Genomic DNA, 21,872 nt, shown 5'->3' with positions numbered 1-21,872 from the left:
AAGTTGAACATGTATGTCGTTAAAAGAATCATCTGATGAACAATTATGTTAACATTTTTAAAAAATTCTTCTGTATCACTTACTCTCTTCATCACTTACGTAAAAACTCGACGCTGCTGAATAATATACAAATAAATTTGGCAGCGTCGAGTTTTTTAATAATTAAAACTTTTTAAAGCTTTAAAACTTTTTACGAGCTACATGAATCAACTGTTCAATGTTGAAGAAATCGGGATTCTGACTTTTACGACAAAGATGTAATAACTTTTGACGAAAATATAAACATAATTTTTCTTCATCTAATTATTTATCAGCAGTCAATCACATCTAACACACACACACACACACACACACGCACGCACGCACGCACGCACGCACGCACGCACGCACGCCACGCACGCACGCACGCACGCACGCACGCACGCCACGCACGCACGCACGCACGCACGCACGCACGCACGCACGCACGCACGCCACGCACGCACGCACGCACGCACGCACGCACGCACGCACGCACGCACGCCACGCACGCACGCACGCACGCACGCACGCACGCACGCACGCACGCACGCACGCACGCACGCACGCACGCACGCACGCCACGCACGCACGCACGCACGCACGCACGCACGCACGCACGCACGCACGCACGCACGCACGCCACGCACGCACGCACGCACGCACGCACGCACGCACGCCACGCACGCACGCACGCACGCACGCACGCCACGCACGCACGCCACCGCACGCACGCACGCACGCACGCACGCCACGCACGCACGCACGCACGCACGCACGCACGCACGCCACGCACGCACGCACGCCACGCACGCACGCACGCACCACGCCCACGCACGCACGCACCGCACGCACGCACGCACGCACGCCACGCACGCCCACCGCACGCACACACACAGTTGATAAACATAAAATAAAATCGCACACTTTTATTCTCGACGTAATTTTCTATTTAAATATATCATTAATTTTTGTAGATAGTTATGACAACTATTTTCCAAAATTTTTTTTAATACAGCAATTTTTTATTAAAATAATTTTTTGTAAAATAGTTGTATACAATAATGTTTTACTACTGAGATGACTCGACTTCTTTTTTTTACCTTTTTTTGAAAAGGTAATTTTTTTAGGATCTTGCTTACTACAGAATATTTTCCTTGAAAGTCTATAACTTTTTGAAAATTTGAAAAACTTAAAATAATACAATAAACATAACAATAAAAAAAACAAAATAAAATAATAAAAGAGACACAATAAAATAAATATAATAATAATAATAACTTATTTAAATTATTATTAGGTATTTTATTCGATACATGTATTATATAATCTGCGAAAGAAAAAGAAAACCATAAAATTAAAAAATGTTTTATATATAATCATATATACATATCACTATATATTGATATCTGAACTACTCATATACATATACATATACACTTATATATATATATATATATATATATATATATATATATATGTATATATATATATATATATATATATATATGTACATGTATATAAGTAATTCAGATACCAATATGTAGTGATAGTAACTATTTATATAATTTAAGTCACATTACAATAATTATTTTGTAAAACACTTGACAAGAAGTATTATTTAAATTTCATCATTATGATATCTGTTATATATATATATATATATATATATATATATATATATATATATATTACCCGAATCATATAAAATATTCATACATGATAACTGTTGTAAATTCAAAAATAATTATATTGTTATATTTATATATTTACAACTAATTATTGAGAATATTATTCGCATTTCCTCTTTCACTGATAAATTTTACAATGAATTTGTAAGTATCAGTCTTATATAATATTGAAAATTAATTATATTCACATGCTAAAAAAAATATTGTTTATACATATATATATATATATATATATATATATATATATATATATATATACAGGGTGATAATTGATAATTTGCAATCAACAATTACATTTTTTTGTTCGAAGCAATTATGTGTTTTCTTTACACCAATTGATTCTTCTCATTATTTTGTACATAAAAGTATTAAGGTAAAATAATCGAAAAATGAATATTTTACAAGATATTTTACGGTTTATGTAAAATTAAAAAATGATTTCAAGCCTCATAACTTGGAAAGTATTTAATGAAAACTAACATAATTGTAGTGTTTTGGAAAGCTCTTGAGATGAGCTACAAGAATATGCAAAAGCATATAAGGTGTCCCATTTAAGTTGGAGCTGACCTTCACGTGACCTTCGGGTGGCTCTTCAAGATTAAACTAATGACACCATCATATGTCCCCCTTGAAACCATACAACTTTTGCCTGAACAATTTTTTTATATTCGGCTTACCAACGGAGTTATTCAGGTGGCCTGTTTTAGATGCCTCACCCTGTATAATCGCAATCATTAAATTTCGCTTTGATTACTCAAAAACACAAATTAGATATATCATTATATTATTTGATTTTGTACAATCATGAAAACGAATGCAATATTTTTTAAAAATAATAAAAATTTTATGGAAGGTAAGATTACAAAATTTCTTTTATCTTCATTGATAAATCTAATATTAAGAATAAATCTGAAAATAACAGAATCAATTTAGAAATATTCAAAAAATATTTTTCCTCCATTAAGATTTATTGAATCGTTCGGAAAAGAAGATAAACATTAATTTAATTATATCAGCTAAATAGTATCAACTGGATTCAATAAAGTATCTTCTATGTTCTTTCTTAATGCTATAATATTTTCCAGACAAAATTTGAAATTTGGTCTAGCATCCGCTGCACTCCAGCAACGTAGCATCAACTGGTACAATGGTGACGGACAGTTAAGAGCTATCGGCAACCTGCCTCCAGCACGAACATAATTTATCACTTCTTCATCAGTCTTGGCAATATAAGGTTGCTCACCCAACGATGTAATTTCCCACATTAATACCCCAAATGACCAAACATCGCTTTGAGAAGTAAATATTCTGATCATCAAAGATTCGGGTGCCATCCAGCGAATAGGAAGCAAACCTTGTCCTTTCTAAAACATGATTTTAACAAAAATTTAATTTTCTTCAAGTTGTTCATTTTTAAAATATGTGCAAAATAAAAAACGTTCAAAAATCTCTTACTATATATAAATAAAAACTATTTATATTCTATATATATATATATATATATATATATATATATATATATATTACTTAAAGAAACAATACACGATACTATTATAATAAACTGAAAAGTATTTTCAAAAGAATTCATTTCTTAATCATTAATTTTTTTTCATAATTGTATTTACCACGCGATAATAATCACCCTTGTAGATATCTCTAGCTAGTCCAAAATCTCCAATTTTGATGACACGATTCTCGCGATTTTTCGAAGATACTAAACAATTGCGACACGCTAGATCTCTATGTACGAAACGCAACTCTTCCAAGTAGCAACAACCTCGCGCAACATCTTCGCACATGGCGAGCAAATCCTGCAAACGCAGAGCAGGCGAATCTGACGCTTGCAAATTTCGACAATCTCTCAAATATTTTAACAAATCACCAGTTTCCATCAATTCCAACACTAGTAACGGAGAATCCCCATCCAAGCAAACAGCCAACAATCTTAATATATGTTTATGTCGAAAATGATTCATAAGCTTGGCTTCCTTTAATAAATTCTTTTTCTCACGGGAAGAAGCATCTTTCCGAAGCGTTTTTATTGCAACGGATATCTCTGTGCTCGATCCTTCTAAGTTCTTCACCTTTCCTTGAAACACCTGCGAAATATTTCACATAAATTTATATGCGTCCGTCATTAGAAAATGTATAGTTTAATATCAGGTAATATTATATTTTACTTTATATTATATAATTCTACGAAAAATGTATAATAAAGTAAATGTTTGTTATCTCATCTAAATTTTATATTACTTATAATATATTATAAAAATTTATGTAACTCATATCTTTATTGGAAAATATATATTTGTTTTGTTGATCTAGAAATTAATTTGAAACATTGCTTGAAAAAATTAATTTTTACCATTCCGAATGCGCCGCTACCAAGAAGTTTTGTAAATGTAATTTGTTTACGTGCAATTTTAGTTATCGCACATTCATCCGGATTACAATGTAACATAGGACTGTAAATCGTATTGAATTCAGTGTATTGGCAAGATACTTCATCTAGAATGGCCAATTCCATATCGGTCGAAGACAAAAATTGTTCATTATTATATCTGCGTTCACGATGCACTGTTATTAAATTTCGAGTTAATTATGTAATAATATGTATTATAAGATCTATTGTTTTTTAGTAAATTTATTTTCGTTTAGTTTTATATAAGTAATTTACTATTGTCAGTAAATTTATAGCTATTATATCAGATATATATCAAATATATTTACCTACATCAAACGTACTTACAACGATAAAAGTAGCAGACGCAGATTATAGTAACTATAACGATAAAACCTAACATCAATATTAAGTAATATTTTTTCGCTATTATTCCAGGAGTGCCCGAAATATCTATATTAAGTAAAAATATAATTTTAATATCTTCGTTTATATGTTTTTACAAATTAATTTTGACTTATAACCTTATTAGAAAAATTTAATTTTTTGTTATTTTAGGCTTTTTCATATTTTTTATATCTTTTTATTATATTAAGTATATAGATACTATTATATTAATCATTATATTTTTCTATGCCTTTTTATACATTTTTTACATGCAAATATATATAATTATAACGGATCTTTAAAATTTTTAAATAAAAATATAATTAGTAATGTTTAATTAATTCTATAACTATAATGTTTATATATATATATATATATATATATATATGTATATATATATATATATATATATATATATATATCCCATTATAAAAAACATTTAAAATAAAAAGTGTGATTTGTAAGTAAAAGTTTAAAGTAATTTTGTATAAAAATATAATATTTTATGTTATGTGATTATGTTTAAATATAATTTTGCAATATATTAACTTAGACATGATTATCTTAGATATTGCAAACTTCTATTTATATCAAGCTTTTTAATTTAATTAAATGTTTCCAAGATATTCATCCATCAAAAACAAAAATATTTTATAACGTAATATTATTAAATGATTGCAATAACATTACATTTTTTCCTATATATTACACATTGTAATATTGCTACAATATTGCTACAATATTTCATTGCAAAAAACGGACATCTTAACTTCATCACAATCTTATAAAAATAACTCAGCAAAGTTTCGTAATCAATTTACAATATTGAAATGTTTCAATAAAATTATTTTTCAATATATCCGCAACCTTATTATGCCGGACATCTTAACTTCATCACAATCTTATAAAAATAACTCAACAGAGTTTCGTAATCAATTTACAATATTGAAATGTTTCAATAAAATTATTTTTCAATATATCCGCAACCTTATTATGCTGTATGGGTATCTTCGTTTGCTTACCAAGTGTTGAAAAAATAAATCTTTCATCAGCCGGCCATATAAAATTTTCCTCATATTCGGGATATCTTAATATCAAGCGAAACTTGTATAAAGTTCCCGATTGTAAATTTTCGATATGGTATATTATTTCTTTGTTATAATTTATTTTAATATAATTTGTTGTTTGCCACTTTTCTGTTGCATTCTCTTTGTACTCTAACGTAGGAGAGATCGTCAGATTGATGTTTGAGATCCATGAAATGTCCATGCTATTTATTTCGACTTCGCTCAAAGTAATATTGTTTGGGTCTGAGTATATGTGATCGATCTTGCTTAAACTCTCGTTGTAGAAATCGCTGAAATTATTTGGATACACACGCACATATATCAAGTAATCTTGTATCGGTAGCGACAAGTGTATCTTTGTGAAAAATCTGCCGTCTGCCGTACGTTTCGGCATATTGATAAATTGTTTGCCCTTTTGTTGCGTGCCGTTCGCTAATGTAACTGACTTCCAATGCACTTCGTAGGTCGCGGCCACGCAGTTCACTTTCTTGAGTGGCATCCAATGAACTACTGCTATAGTAGGCTTCAAAGCTAGAGCACTTACGTTTTCTGGTGCATTAAGCTTGCCTGAATTAGTTTTCATTGATATCACATTCGAATCGAATGGATTTATTGATAATTGATCAAAGTAAAAATTGCTTAAAGTATACTTCAACTTGTATTCTGTAAAGGGTGTTAAGTTCTGAATCTCGTAATATCGTTCGGCCGTCAGCACTTCGAATTTCTCAGACTTGTTAAGATTGTTGTCTAAACAGCTTACGGAGATGGTATATATAATAGTTGGTAAATTGTATTCTTTGCATCCACTTTTTACAACTCCCTGCGGAAGATTCACAAAAATAGTGTTTGACGTTGCATTCACATTTTCGAAATTATAAACTCTTTCGTCAGGTGTCAGACATCTCATTGGAGGATATGGTTGTAAAAATTTATCAAAAGCATAAATTTTATAAAACATATAATTATCTGAATTTATTCTTATCTTTTCAACATATTGGGCTGCTTTTACGCTCTTGAGACTGACATATTTTTTTTTCAAAACGTAGAGTATATATGGAAATGGATGTTCTACTATAATGTAAATGTTTGTTTTGTCAATCGTCATAGATCGGAAAGAGCGAGTATAATCTAATACCTCTGTATTGTGTAAAATCCCATTGCACATAGAAATGTTAACGTCTGTTACAACTATGTCCCAGTTATTTAACCAGTAAATTAACGATTCCTCATTATTCATGTTATCAATAATCATATCACGAAAATTATATTCTGAATAATGAAATAGGCAAACAGATGCATTTATCTGAATTTGTATATTTTTTCTATCGATAGGATATTGCGTCATATAAAATACCCCATTCGTTGAGTTGTGTAGGGAATATAAAATTCTAAAAAATATATAATTATTTTACTCATTATAAAACATTATTTTAACAAAAACAGAAACTTATATGTAGTGAAAATTCAAAATTATTATAATTATATAATAACTTGTAATTTTTTTTACTTATGATCTTAATTATAAAATCACGTAAAATTATAAAAAAATTACAAATTTGCATAAATCTTTAATAGAAAATTATTTTTTCAGTTCAACGGTAGTAAACGTACCCCATAGATACACTTAAACGGAGAATATTCATTTTTGATTTGAAAATCTCATCAAATTTAATTATGCCATTTTCCCACATTGTTAAGTCAAAACTTACAATATAAGAGTAGTCTAATTTTCGATAGGCTATATATAGATTTCTTCCTACCCAGTCAATACAAAGATCATGTGGATAATAATCAAAGCTAGCTATTTTTGTGATATTATTTTCATTAATCTTTAATGTCATTAGGTCACTCCCTGTTATCCAATAAATTCTACGTTCCTGTATCGAATAAGCGACATATGTTGCTGATCGGGAAAAGGAGGAGCTATATTCTATTACTGATCTGAAAAAACGGAACTATAATTGTATAGTAAAAAATTATATTTAAGATTTATAATTTCATAGTTATTACTACTATAATGTTGATAATAATAAACTTGTGCATAATAATAATAACTTTAATTTTATAGTTAATAAAAATAATTTACGATAATTTACGATAATTTACGATATAACTTTTTTTATCAATATACGTACTCTGACATTACAACATTAGTAATGCTTGAATCCACGTCCAATATTACCATATCATGCTTCGTTATGACTAATAATTTTGGTATTGAATTTTCATGTGTAGTCGACACATTGATTAAATCCGTATAAGGACCAGCAACAATTTTAGTATGTGCACGTACTCGAAAATAATATATCGTATTAGATATTAGATTGTGTACCGTGTGCTCCAATTTTGTAGTTATGATATTTTTATCGTCGCAGGTTTGAATCTCTTTTAAGTCTTCGATGAAAAAACATTGCACTGTGTATCCTTGTATTATTTCATTAATAAATTCAGGTTGGTTCCATCTGTAAAAAAACAAAATTTTAAGCATTTTATATTTAACAAGATTGTAATAAAATTAACTTTTTTTTCATATATTATTTTTATTTTTATTTATGTCGTTGAATTTAAGAAAAAAAGAGAAAGATAAAAGAATACTAACTGAGAATTTAAATTTCTTACCTCAATGTGACAAAAATGTCGTTTACTTTTTCTGCGAATTGACTGTTGAATTGTACAAATGCTCTGAGAGATGTCGGCTTGCTCAAACTGCTTTCTAGAAATTTTAAGATCGTACATATTAATATGATTATATATAAAATTAAATGGATTATCTCAATAAATCAGAAAGAAACAATTTAATGTAAAAATAAAGGAAAGAGAAAAAATAAATGTAAACTACAGAATATAGAAATTCGCACATTAACATTTAAAAAAATAATATAAGAATATTTTGCGTCATTCAAGGTTCAAAAAAGTAATCGTCAATTTATGGCAAAAACGAATAAATAACTGTTAATAAAATGACAAATACTTTTCGATAAATTTCTATAGCTTAAGAAATCAGAAGTATAATATTTGTGACTGCTTTAAGACAGAGTTTCAAATTAATAAAATTGAGATTTATCCTAAATTATGACAATTTTTATGTACACTGTTTATATTATGCTTTTCTATTTCTTTTTTGAACGGAATAAAATTTATATTCTTTTCACTGAAAGATATTTTTAGATTTGATTTCCACTCTCTCTTGAATTTAAATTATATTTACACTTTTTCGTCATAGATTTAGTTATTAATGTTTTATGCATTTTTTTGCAACTTACCGATAGATTCTGGGATGATAGAAACATTTGTATTTGTAACTTCATCGTCTTCTCGCTTATTTCTCACAGTACTATCAGAATGACTTCGGTCAGATTTGAAATTTAGTATATGATGATCACTTTTCTCGAAGATTGAAATATCCTTCATAAAGTATAACATACGAAAATAATTAAGTGAATATCGTTGAAACGGTTGTTTCTGGTGCGTTTAATGTTAAATTATATAAATTATAAAATTAAACGAAAAATTGCTAGTTGTTTTTGTTTGCTTAATAATAGGTTTGATATATACCATTCTTAAATGATATAAATTGAATGTGATGTAGTTTTATTCATATCGTAAAATCTATTTTTTTATTTATTTTTTTTAAGACATCTTGTATTTTAAAGATAACTCATGTTAAAAATAAAATTAATCAACAGGTTAATGAAAGTCATTGAGGATTCATAACAGCTTTTAGCAAGTAATACAAGCAAAAGTGTAGCTTTTGCAATTATTAAAACAATTTTGTCTAACGATTTGATTCTTTCTCACGATAGATTAGTTAATTCTGTATGAAACTTTAAAATTGCATATCTCAGGAACGAAGAGAGAGCGCCACAAAATTCAAATAGTGTATTACTTAGGAATATATCCTCTACAACGTATGTGAAAACAAAAATTTTTCGATCTATGTGACATTAAGTAAACATTTACCGCAATAACATTTAATTGTTTCTCAATCAAGCAAAAAATATCTCTTACCTGCGTGAAATTTAAATTCGGACAAATGGAAACATTTTCTTCCTGAAGGCTGTTTGAAGGAGTATAATCCTTCGGTATAAAAGTGATAATTGCCTTTGTCAATATTAAATCTTTTAATAAAACACATAAAATTGTTCCAAACATAATTTGCATTTTTCGTAAACGTTTGCACTCAATCGGTTTCCGATGAATCCTCAATTAGTTGTTTCTCTCATTCTATTAATTCTGATGTGTTAATCGAATCGATATTCGATGTTCATATATATACATATATATGAATATCAAATTTATATATCGAATTCATATATATACATATAATTCATATATATACATATATTTTCGATAAATTCCTTAAAACTCAGTTTTAACGAATCGCAAGTTATTATCTTTTAATATTGTTTTTAGATTTCTCTTTATGGTCACGATCACAGTATATATCTTAAATTTGGAAATTCTTAGTAAGTAAATAATTTCTATTTTTTTTAGAACAAATGACAATATAAAATAATACATATTCATTGAATTGTATAACGAACACAAGAATATAATTATTATTATCGTTCCTTTTTTCATATTATAGGGAAAAAGCAGTCAATAAAAAGATATCCACAATCAAATTATAAACGATCATAGAAATTATAGAATTATAGGTCTTGTAACATTTTCAGCCATATTCAAGCACACTCAGCGTGTAATCGAATTCATTTCAATATTTGCTATATCTTTTATTAAATAAGTTATTATGACAATTCGTTCGTACGATTGTGTTACTACATTCAATTGTGTTACTACGTGTTTTTTAAAATCCATTACTGATGAGTAAAAATTGGTATATAAATCCACTCTTTTTACATAATTTTTTATGATATTTGTATAATACAGTTAGAATCAAACGATAAATAACGCGGTAGTGTTTTAGCTAGCGATCATAATAGTAACTGACTTCGAATAATCAATCTGATCATGTGTTGCCATGACTCAGAGATCGGATGCCGTTTTCCTCACTTCACATGCTAGCGACCGAGCGTCGCGAAAAGCAGTATCGTCTAAACCGGTCTATGTGATGGTATCAAAGAGGGCACCGTCGCGTAGAAAAAGAAAATATAATAATTTATTATATTATTTTATATTTTATACAATATATACACATATATTATTTTATTATATTATTTGTATATTATGTATAATATTAAATAAACATATATTCTATGTTAATATATATATATATTTTTTTTTTTTTTTCTACGCGACGGTGTCCTCTTTGCTACCATCAATAGACCGGCATGGACGATACTATTTTTCACGGCATTCGACCGCTAGCATGCACTTGGAGTAGGGAAAACGATATTAAGATCCGGGTTCTGGCCATGACATCTTATTAGCTGCATTCCGTTGTAATTTATTTTTTTCTACGAAATTACTTGGCGTTATTTCAAAAAGAATTAAAACCTTTAAATATTGTTTGATAAGAAGGTTATATATGTATAAAACTGGAGAATTAAAGAAAATTTAAGAAGAGACAGAATTGCGACAGGCGCGTATATGGCCCTGAAGGCCGCAGGATTAATTAAGACCCGCGATCCTGCACAGTAAAAAATTTTGTGTTAAATTTAACATATTTCACATGTCCCAATTTATCCACTCTAATTTTAATGTTAATTTAACAGAAGGCAAGTATGTAAATAAATAACACAAGTAATATGTTTAAAAATTAATACAAAAGTGTAACACTTAAACTTTATCTAGAAATAAAGTTTATGTTAAATTAACATATTTATAATGTTAAATTTAATTAAAAGAAAATATTATTCTTACATTTTTATGATAAATAACAGAAGAGATATGTCGATTTAACATATGGAAACTGTTATAGAGAGAAAAATAACACAACTTATCTGTTCATTTTAACATATAACATATTTCATCAAAAATTCGTGCATTTACATATTGATTGTGTTGTTTTAACTCTTAGAAATGATGAATGTTAACTCAACGCAGAAATGTCAAAATAATGCAATAATAATATGTTACATTAACATAAGAGTATGTTAAAAATTTAACAAAAATTTTTACTCGAGAAAATTTTAACAGAAATACAAAATGTTTTTACCGTGCAAGTAATTCCGTAGAGAAAAATTAATTACAATGGAATGTAATTATTAAGACGTCATGGCCAGAGTCCGGCTCTTGGTGTCGTTTTCCCCACTTTAAATGCATGCTAGCGGCCGAACACCGCGAAAAGCAGTATCGTCTATACCGATCTAATAATGGTAGCAAAGAGGGCACCGTCGCATAGAAAATATATATATATATATATATATATATATATACCTTAACATAGAATATATGTTTATTTAATATTATACATAATAAATAAAAAAATATAATAAAATAATATATATGTATATATTATATAAAATATAAAATAATATAATAAATTATTATATTTTTTTCTTTTTTTACACGACGGTGCCCTCTTTGCTACCATCACTAGATCGGCTTGGACAGTACTGCTTTTCGCGACGCTCGGCTGCAAACATGCACATGGAGTGAGGAAAACCAGCAAGATCCGGTTTCTGAGTGCCAACACATGATAAGACTGATTATTCGAAGTCAGTTACTATTATAATCGCTAGCCAAATTTCACGCTATCGCGTCACTTATCGTTTGATTCAAACTTATATGAGCATTATATGAATATCACAAAAAATTATGTACAAAGAGTGGATTTATATTTCAATTTTTACCTATAATAGATTTTGAAAAGTATACGTAGTAACAAAATCAGACGAACGAATTGTCATAATTACATATTTAATAAAAGATATAGCAAATATTGAAGTGAATTCGATTATACGCTGAGTGTGCTTGAATATGGCTGAAAATGTTATAAGACCTATAATTCTATAATTTCTATGATCGTTTATAATTTGATTGTGGTTATCTTTTTATTGACTGGTTTTCTCCTATAATATGAAAGAAGGAACGATAATAATAATTATATTCTTGTGTTCGCTATACCATTCAATAAATATGTATTATTTTGCATTGTTATTTGTTCTCCTAAAAGAAATATAAATTATTTATTTACTAAGAATTCCCTAATTTAATCTTAAGATATATACTGTGATCACGACCATAAAGAGAAATCTAAAAACATAAAAGATAATAACTTGCGATTCTTTAAATTGAGTTTTAAGGAATTTATCGAAAATATATATATATATATTTATTAATATCAATTCGATTAACACATCAGAATTAGCAGAGTGGGAAAAAAACAACTATTTGAGCATTCAACAGAAACCAATTCAGTGCAAACGAGTTTACAAAAAATGCAAATTATGTTTGGAACAATTTTATGTGTTTTATTGAAAGATTTAGTACTGACAAAGGCAACTATCACGCCAAAGGACTATACTTCAAACATCCAGGAAGAAAGAGTTCCCATGTGTCCAGATTTAAATTTCACTCAGGTAAGAGATATTTTTCGCTTCATTAAGAAACAATTGAATGTTATTGCAGTTAGTAGTGTAATAAAAAATGTATGACAATAAATTATATATTATATATAATATTATACAATAATTTTATACAATAAATTATATATATATATATATATATATATATATAAATTATATATATTCTACCTATAATAAAATAAAATAAAATAAAACAAATCAATATGAAAGAAGAAAGTATGTACGATGTTGTAAAAAAAAAAGATGGATAGTTTCGAAATTTTGTTTACAAACGGATGTTATATAGTATATTAAATTTAATTAAAACGGTATTTTAAAATTTGACTGTATTATTTTGTCTTTCTCTCTCTATATATACATATATATATATATATATATATATATATATATATGTATATATATGTATATATATATATATATGTATATATATATATATATGTATATATATATATATATATATTTATTTATATTTTTTTTACATTGACGAAAATTCTCGTATAAGTATGATAAATAAGCGTACACGTTCATAAACATGCCCCACAAGCTTTGAGAGCTATTTTTATTTTTATTATTATTAAATATATTTACTTGTTTTTATGTTCAATATTACTAATATTGATTTTCAAGGTCAAAAAGTCGAAAATTTAAAGTTATTTACAAGATTGAGCGAGATGCACATCGAAAAATCGAAGAAAAATGCATTTTTCACGATTTTTTTCAACTTTGAACCGCCATCTTGAGTCCGCCATCTTGAATTTTTGAAATTACGCTACAGGGTCTTTTAGCTAGATACACATGACACTCTTAAGCGTGATTGCAATCTTTTCAAAGACCTTTTTCGAACTCAAAACATGAAATATCTGAGACAGAATCCGAAAAAAATTCGTGTTTTTTTTTTTTTTCAAAAAATCTCCGGCAACTTTTTTCAAAAATTTTATAGGTCAAATCTGACAACGATATCCGAAAGCTGAGATTCTAAGCTTTCAAAATCATTGTTTCACTAATTTTTCACCAGTCATTTTCATATATAGATTTAGCGCCGAAAATGATGTAAAAAAAGTGTCCGTTCCGTCCTTAAAGGGTTAACCTATTGATTGATTGTATTTTTGACATGAGTTAGGTTTGACATACAAGATGTGTTTAAAAAAATAAATAAAAAATACATTTTACGATATGAATGAAACTACATCACATTCAATTTATATCATTTAGGAATGATATATTTCAAACCGATATTATTAAGCAAACAAAAAACGAATGGCAATTTTTCGTTTAATTTTATAATTTATATAATTTAATATTAAACGCACCAGAAACAACCGCTTCAACGATATTCACCTAATTCTTTTCGTATGTTATACTTTATGAAGGATATTTCAACGTCCGAGAAAAATGATCATCATATATTAAATTTCAAATATGACCGGAGTCATTCTGATAGTACTGTGAGAAATGAGCGAGATGTCGATAAAGTTACACTTGCAAATATTTCTATTATCCCAGAATCTATTGGTAAGTGTTAAAAAAATGCATAAAACATTAATAACAAAATCTATGACGAAAAAGTGTAAATATAATTTAAATTCAAGAGAGAGTGGAAATCAAATCTAAAAATATCTTTCCGTAGTGAGAAGAATATAAATTCTAATTCCATCCAAAAAAGAAATAGAAAAGCATAATATAAATATAATTGTGTACATAAAAATTGTCATAATGTAAGTTAAAGTTAATTTTATTAATTTGCTATTTTGTTTTAAAGCAATCGCAAATGTTATACTTCTGATTTCTTAAGCTATAAGAATTTATCGAAAAGTATTTGTCATTTTATTAAAAGTTATTTATTCATTTTTGCCATGGATTAACGATTACTTTTCTAAATCATAAATGACACAAAGAATTCTTATATTATTTTTTTAAAGATCAGTACTGTGTTAATTTCCGTATTTTGTAGTTTATATTTATTTTTTCTCTTCCCTTTATTTTCATATTATATCGTTTATTCTGATTTACTGAGATAACCCCTTAATCTTATATATAATTATGTTAATATGTACTATCGTAAAATCCCTAGAAAGCAGTTTGAGCAAGCCAACATCTCTTAGAGCATTTGTACAATTCGACAATCAATTTACAGAAAAAGTAAACGACATTTTTGTGACATTGAGGTAAGAAATCTAATTCTCAGAGAATTCTCAAGAAATCTAAATTCTCAGTTTGCATTCTTTCATTTTTCTTTCTTTTTCTTAAATTCAACGACATAAATATATCAAAATTTTAATTCTGTTATAATTTTGTTAAATATAAAATAATTAAAATTTTATGTTTTTACAGATGGAACCAACCTGAATTTATCGATGAAATAATACAAGGGTATACAGTGCAATGTTTTCTCATCGAGGACTTAAAAGAGATTCAAATTTGCGACGATAAAAATATCACAACTTCAAAATTGGAACAGACGATGCACAATCTAACATCTAACACGACATATTATTTTCGAGTACGTGCGCATACTAAAATTTTTGCTGGTCCTTACACGGATTTAATCAATGTGTCGACTACACATGAAAATCCAATACCTAAATTATTAGTCACATCGAGAAAAGGTATCCACATTTTGGACGTGGATTTAAACATTACTAATTTCGTAATGTCAGAGTACGTACATTGATAAAAAACAATAGTTATAATTATCATAAAGTATTTTTAACACTAGCTATAAAGTTAATGTTATTATTATTATGCACAGGTTTATTATTATCAACATTATAGCAGTAATAACTATAAAATTAGAAATCTGAACTATAATTTTTTACTATACAATTATAGTTCCTTTTTCTCAAATCAGTAATAGAACATAGAACTCTTTAATTTCAGATCAGTAACACATGCCGCTTATTCGATACAGGATCATAGAATTTATTGGCTAACACGAAGTGACCTAATGACATTGAAGATTAATGAAAATAATATCACAAAAATAGCTAGCTTTGATAATTATCCATATAATCTCTGCATTGACTGGGTAGCTAGAAATCTATATATAACGTCTCAAGACTTAGACTACTTTTATATTGTAAAGTTCGATTTAACAATGTGGGAAAATGGCATAATTAAATTTGATGAGATTTTTAAATCAAAAAATTATATTCTCCGTTTCAGTGTATCACCGTCTATGGGGTACGTTTACTACCGTTCACTTGAAAAAATAATTTTCCATTAAAGATGCGAATTTGTAATTTTTCTATAATTTTACGTGGTTATAATTAAGATCATAAGTAAAAAATAATAATAAGTTATTATATAATTATAATAATTTCGAATTTTCACTACATATAAGTTTCTGTTTTTGTTAAAATAATGTTTCATAATGAGTAAAATAATTACATATTTTTTAGAACTTTATATTACGTTTCATACAATTGGACGCATACAGAATATGATATAATGAAATATCATCTTGATGGAAAAATCGAGCAAATTATTCGAATAAATACATCTTTTTGTCTACTTCATTATTTAATCAATTCTGTTCGTGATATGATAATTGATAACATGAATAATGAGGAGCCATTAATTTACTGGTTAAGTGACATTTACATAATTGTAACAGACACTAACATTTCTAAGTGTAATGCGATTTTACACAAAAAACACTTAAGTGTAAGAGACACCTTTTACTTCCAATCTATGACGATTGACAAAACCAACATTTACATATTAGTAAATGATCCATATATACTCTATCCATATATACTCTACGTTTTGAAAAAGAAATATGCAAGTCTCACGAGCGTAAATGCAGCCGAATATGTTGAAAAGATAATAATAAGTAATGATAATAATATGTTTTATAAAATTTACGCTTTTGATAAATCTTTACAACCATATCCTCCAATGAGATGTCTGACACCTGAGAAAGAAGATTATAATTTTGATGTGGCAGCAGGATCATACAACATCGATGTGAAGTTTCCGGAGCCGGTTGTAAAGAGTGGATGCAAAAAATATAATTTACCAACTACTATATATAATATCTCCGTAAGCTGTTTAGACTACAACCTCAACAAGTCTGAGAAATTTAATATGCAGACGTTCGAGAGATTTTACACGATTTGGAACTTAATACCCTTTACAGAGTACAAGTTGAAGTATACTTTAAGCAATTTTTACTTTGATCAATTATCAATAAATCCAATCAATTCGTATGTAATAATAAAACAAACTTCTTGGGTCAAGTTTTATAAGTTTAATGCACCAGAAAACGTAAGTGTTCTAGCTTTGACGCCTACTATGGCAGTAGTTCATTGGATGCCACACAAGAAAGTGAACTGCATGGACGTGATCTACGATGTGCATTGGAAGTCAATTACATTAGTGAACGGCACGCAACAAAAGAGCAAACAATTGATCAATATGCCGAAACATATGGCAGACGGCAGACTTTTCACAAAGATTAATTTATCGTTACCGGTAGAAGATTATTTGATATACGTGGGTCTGTCTCCAATGCTTGAAAAAGCTTATTACAAAAAGAGTTTAAGCAAGATCGTTCACATATACTCAGAACCAAACAATATTACTTTGAGCGAGGTCGAAATAAATAGCATGGACATTTCATGGATCTCAAACATCAATCTGACGGTTCCTCCTACACTAGAGTACAAAGAGAATGCAACAGAAAAGTGGCAAACAACGAATTATATTAAAATGAATTATAACAAAGAAATAATATACCATATCGAAAATTTACAATCCAGAACTTTATACAAGTTTCGCTTGATATTGAGATATCCTGAATATGAAGAAAATTTTACATGGCCAGCTGATGAAAGATTTATATTTTCAACACTTGGTAAGCATACGAAGATACTCATACAGTACAATAAGATTGCATGTATATATTGAAGAATACTTTCATTTAAACATTGCAATATTGCAAATCGGTTGCAAAACTCTGCTTATTGTGAGTTATAAGATTGTAATGTAGTTAAGATGTCTGCTCCTTCCAATGAAATATCGTACCAATGTTACAGTATAATATATTGGAAAGAATACAATGTTATTGCAACCATTTAATAATATTACGTATAAAATATTTTTGTTTTTGATGAATGAATATCTTGGAAACATTTAATTAAAAAGCTTGATATAAATAAAAATTCGCAATATCTAAGATAATCATATCTAAGACAATATATTGCAAAATTGTATTTAAACATAATCACATAACATAAAATATTATATTTTTATACAAAATTACTTTAAACTTTTACTTACGAATCACTTTTTTTATTTAAATATTTTTTATACTCTTATAATGGGATATATATATATAAAATTAATTAAACATTACTAATTATATTTTTATTTAAAAATTTTAAAGATCCGTTATAATTATATGTATTTGCATGTGAAAAACGCATAAAAAAGTATAGAAAAATATAATGATAAATATAATATCTATATATTTAATATAATTAAAAGACATATTATATTTGAAGATTAATATCGTATTCATACATGAAGTGAAAATATATCATAAAATATATTATAACATTTATATAAAATGTTATCTATATTTTAATAAGAAAATAGCAATGCTTATCTTTAGCTTAGAATTATATTTACTCGACTGATATTATTTCTGTGTCATTATTTCATTTGACTTCTGCAAAAATGTCAAATTCATCACATATAACACCATACAAATATAAAAAAATATATTACATTATTTTTAGAGATAAATTAAAGAGAGTTATAATTTTAAAATGTTTTTAAAATATAAATAAAATACTACTAATGTTTAATTCATATTTTGTTATTTTATATTTTTACAATGTTTCCGTAATGTTGCATTGCAATTTGTAATATTGCATTATTGTTGCAAAATAGTTGTAACATTCTATGCTGTGAAAATATTAAAATATTATGTGCTAATTTTTTAATATATAAATAAAATATAAATATAATATAAATAAAATTTAAATTTTTGTAATAAAGTTATAAGTAAAAATCAATTCGTAAAAACACGAAGATATTAAAATTTTTATTAATATTTTTGCTTAATGTAGATATTCCGGATACTCCAGGTATAATAGCAAAACGATATTACTTATTACTGATGTTAAGTTTTATCGTTATAGTTACTGTAATCTGCGTTTGTTACATTTATTATTGTAAGTATATTTGATTTAGGCATCGACTTAAATTGTACATCATAAATATATGCAGATATCTGATATAATATCTAGAGATTTACTGAAAATAATAATTTACTTATATAAAACTAAACAAATAAATTTATTAAAGAATAGTAAATTTTATAATTTATATTATTACATAATTAAATCAAAATTTTATAACAGTATATCGTCAACGCGGAAGTAATAATGAACAATTTTTGTCTTCAACAATGAGTGATATAGAATTGGCGATTCTACGTGAAGCACCTTACCGAAACGCGCAATTCTATATGATTTACAATCCTATGTTATATTGTAATCCGGATGAATTTGGGATAACTAAAATCGCACGTAATCAAATTACATTTACAAAACTTATTGGTAGCGGCGCATTCGGAAAGGTAAAAGTTAATTTTTTCAAACAATGTTTTAAAATAATTTCTTGATCAACAAAACAGATATGTATTTTCCAATAAAGATATCAATTACATGAATTTTTATAATATATTATAAGTAATATAAAATTTAGATGAGATAACAAACATTCACTTTATTATATAGATGAGATAACAAACATTCACTTTATTATTATTTTTCTTAGAATTATTTAATATAAAGTAAAATATAATATTACCTGATATTAAACTATACATTTTCTAATGACGGACGCATATAAATTTATATGAAATATTTCGCAGGTGTTTCAAGGAAAGGTGAAGAACTTAGAAGGATCGAGCACAGAGATATCCGTTGCAATAAAAACGCTTCGGAAAGATGCTTCTTCCCGTGAGAAAAAGAATTTATTAAAGGAAGCCAAGCTTATGAATCATTTTCGACATAAACATATATTAAGATTGTTGGCTGTTTGCTTAGATGGGGATTCTCCGTTACTAGTGTTGGAATTGATGGAAACTGGTGATCTGTTAAAATATTTGAGAGATTGTCGAAATTTGCAAGCATCAGATTCGCCTGCTCTGCGTTTGCAGGATTTGCTCGCCATGTGCGAAGATGTTGCGCGAGGTTGTTGCTACTTGGAAGAGTTGCGTTTCGTACATAGAGATCTAGCATGTCGTAATTGTTTAGTATCTTCGAAAAATCGCGAGAATCGTGTCATCAAAATTGGAGATTTTGGACTAGCTAGAGATATCTACAAGGATGATTATTATCGCGTGGTAAATACAATTATGAAAAAAAATTAATGATTAAGAAATGAATTCTTTTGAAAATACTTTTCATTTTATTATAATAGTATCCTGTATTGTTTCATTAAGTAATATATATAGAATATAAATAGTTTTTATTTATATATATATGGCAAGAGATATTTGAACGTTTATTTTGCACATATTCTCAAAATGAACAACTTGAAGAAAATTAAATTTTTGTTAAAATCATGTTTTAGAAAGGACAAGGTTTGCTTCCTATTCGCTGGATGGCACCCGAATCTTTGATGATTAGAATATTTACTTCTCAAAGCGATGTTTGGTCATTTGGGATATTAATGTGGGAAATTACATCGTTGGGTGAGCAACCTTATATTGCCAAGACTGATGAAGAAATGATAAATTATGTTCGTGCTGGAGGCAGGTTGCCGATAGCTCTTAACTGTCCGTCACCATTGTACCAGTTGATGCTACGTTGCTGGAGTGCAGCGGATGCTAGACCAAATTTCAAATTTTGTCTGGAAAATATTATAGCATTAAGAAAGAACATAGAAGATACTTTACTGAATCCAGTTGATACTATTTAGCTGATATAATTAAATTAATGTTTATCTTCTTTTCCGAACGATTCAATAAATCTTAATGCAGGACAAATATTTCTAAAATATTTCTAAATTGATTCTGTTATTTTTAGATTTGATCTTAATATTAGATTTATCAATGAAGATAAAAGAAATTTTGTAATCTTATCGTCCATAAAATTTTGATTATTATTATAAAATATTACATTCATTTTCATGATTGTACAAAATCGAATAAAATAATGATATATACCTAATTTGTGTTTTTGAGTAATCGAAATTTAATGATTGATAAAATAGAAAGATATAATAACATTTTAATGATATGTATTTGCATTGATAATGCTAATATAATTCAAGTTTGTACTAAAAATAAATAATTAACTCTATTAGTAATCTACAATTTCTACATAATAATTATTGCAACTTACTTTTTCCGGTACCTTAGCTTTTGTTTATTTTAGATTTCTCACGTCTTTATGCTGACAATAAAGATGACATTTTACTTTTGCATTCGTCTGTCGAGTGGTTTTTTCATTCCATTCCATGTTGAACGCTAGTACGCACTTAAGTGTACTGGCGACAATGACAATGCAAATCACCGATGCTTGTTGTGTTATTTTTATTTGTTTGAAGCCCGTCCAAACGACACGTGTTTTCCTCGCGTAACATCTTTTAATGTGGCGTAGTAATACCGACAAGCGACGGGACGCAACTCATCGCGCAAACATTTATGTTACGTTTGAATATTCGGTGCGAGATTACGGCAAAGTAGCCAGATTTTCTCCTCAAGCAACATACAAAGTAGTGGAGGGGGGGGGGGAGAGGTAACGAGGATGCAAGCGTAAGGCTGATGGCAGAGAACGGTCATAGTCGTGGACATAAAGTA

At 27.9% G+C, this 21,872-nt stretch overlaps 2 protein-coding genes across 10 annotated transcripts; one reads left to right on the top strand and one right to left on the bottom strand.

The window, feature by feature from the left end:
• Positions 1-2,666: 2,666 nt before the first annotated feature.
• On the bottom strand, positions 2,667-11,196 carry LOC105251839 (protein sevenless-like). 9 transcript variants are annotated; one of them, XM_025413478.1, is made up of 12 exons: positions 10,841-11,196; positions 10,333-10,585; positions 9,573-9,788; positions 8,828-8,969; positions 8,184-8,277; positions 7,700-8,026; positions 7,176-7,505; positions 5,520-6,952; positions 4,459-4,563; positions 4,075-4,286; positions 3,335-3,808; positions 2,667-3,073 (listed from the first exon to the last, which is right to left on the bottom strand). In XM_025413478.1, the coding sequence occupies exons 3-12, from the start codon at positions 9,723-9,725 to the stop codon at positions 2,726-2,728; spliced, it is 3,618 nt and encodes a 1,205-aa protein (XP_025269263.1). In that variant the 5' UTR covers positions 9,726-9,788; positions 10,333-10,585; positions 10,841-11,196; the 3' UTR covers positions 2,667-2,725. The 9 variants fall into 9 exon arrangements, with proteins under 9 accessions (XP_025269263.1, XP_025269268.1, XP_025269265.1 ...); XM_025413483.1 differs by lacking the exon at positions 10,841-11,196 and having other exon boundaries at positions 5,520-6,384; positions 6,700-6,952; positions 10,333-10,676; XM_025413480.1 differs by lacking the exon at positions 10,333-10,585.
• Positions 11,197-12,815: 1,619 nt separating this feature from the next.
• LOC105247764 (proto-oncogene tyrosine-protein kinase ROS-like) lies at positions 12,816-21,080 on the top strand. The gene is made up of 11 exons (XM_025413470.1): positions 12,816-13,048; positions 14,425-14,566; positions 15,126-15,219; positions 15,386-15,712; positions 15,932-16,234; positions 16,453-16,886; positions 16,977-17,909; positions 19,129-19,233; positions 19,423-19,640; positions 19,938-20,411; positions 20,642-21,080. The coding sequence occupies exons 1-11, from the start codon at positions 12,908-12,910 to the stop codon at positions 20,987-20,989; spliced, it is 3,519 nt and encodes a 1,172-aa protein (XP_025269255.1). The 5' UTR covers positions 12,816-12,907; the 3' UTR covers positions 20,990-21,080.
• The last annotated feature ends 792 nt before the right edge of the window (positions 21,081-21,872 follow it).

Source organism: Camponotus floridanus, unplaced genomic scaffold, assembly GCF_003227725.1.
Source record: "Camponotus floridanus strain SB8 unplaced genomic scaffold, Cflo_v7.5 scaffold67, whole genome shotgun sequence".
Lineage (NCBI taxonomy): Eukaryota > Metazoa > Arthropoda > Insecta > Hymenoptera > Formicidae > Camponotus > Camponotus floridanus.
The sequence above is the reverse complement of the archived record's forward strand: the minus strand, read 5'-3'. Positions and strand labels throughout refer to the sequence as shown.

Excerpts from the sequence above, each read along its gene's own strand:
- LOC105251839 (XM_025413478.1), bottom strand. The coding sequence starts at position 9,725 with ATGCAAATTATGTTTGGAACAATTTTATGTGTTTTATTAAAAGATTTA. Across the intron at positions 8,027-8,183 it reads GACATTTTTGTCACATTGAG|ATGGAACCAACCTGAATTTA; the intron begins GTAAGAAATTTA and ends GTTTTTTTACAG. Across the intron at positions 6,953-7,175 it reads CGTTTAAGTGTATCTATGGG|AATTTTATATTCCCTACACA; the intron begins GTACGTTTACTA and ends TATATTTTTTAG.
- LOC105247764 (XM_025413470.1), top strand. The coding sequence starts at position 12,908 with ATGCAAATTATGTTTGGAACAATTTTATGTGTTTTATTGAAAGATTTA. Across the intron at positions 13,049-14,424 it reads CAGATTTAAATTTCACTCAG|GATATTTCAACGTCCGAGAA; the intron begins GTAAGAGATATT and ends TACTTTATGAAG. Across the intron at positions 17,910-19,128 it reads ATTTATATTTTCAACACTTG|ATATTCCGGATACTCCAGGT; the intron begins GTAAGCATACGA and ends TGCTTAATGTAG.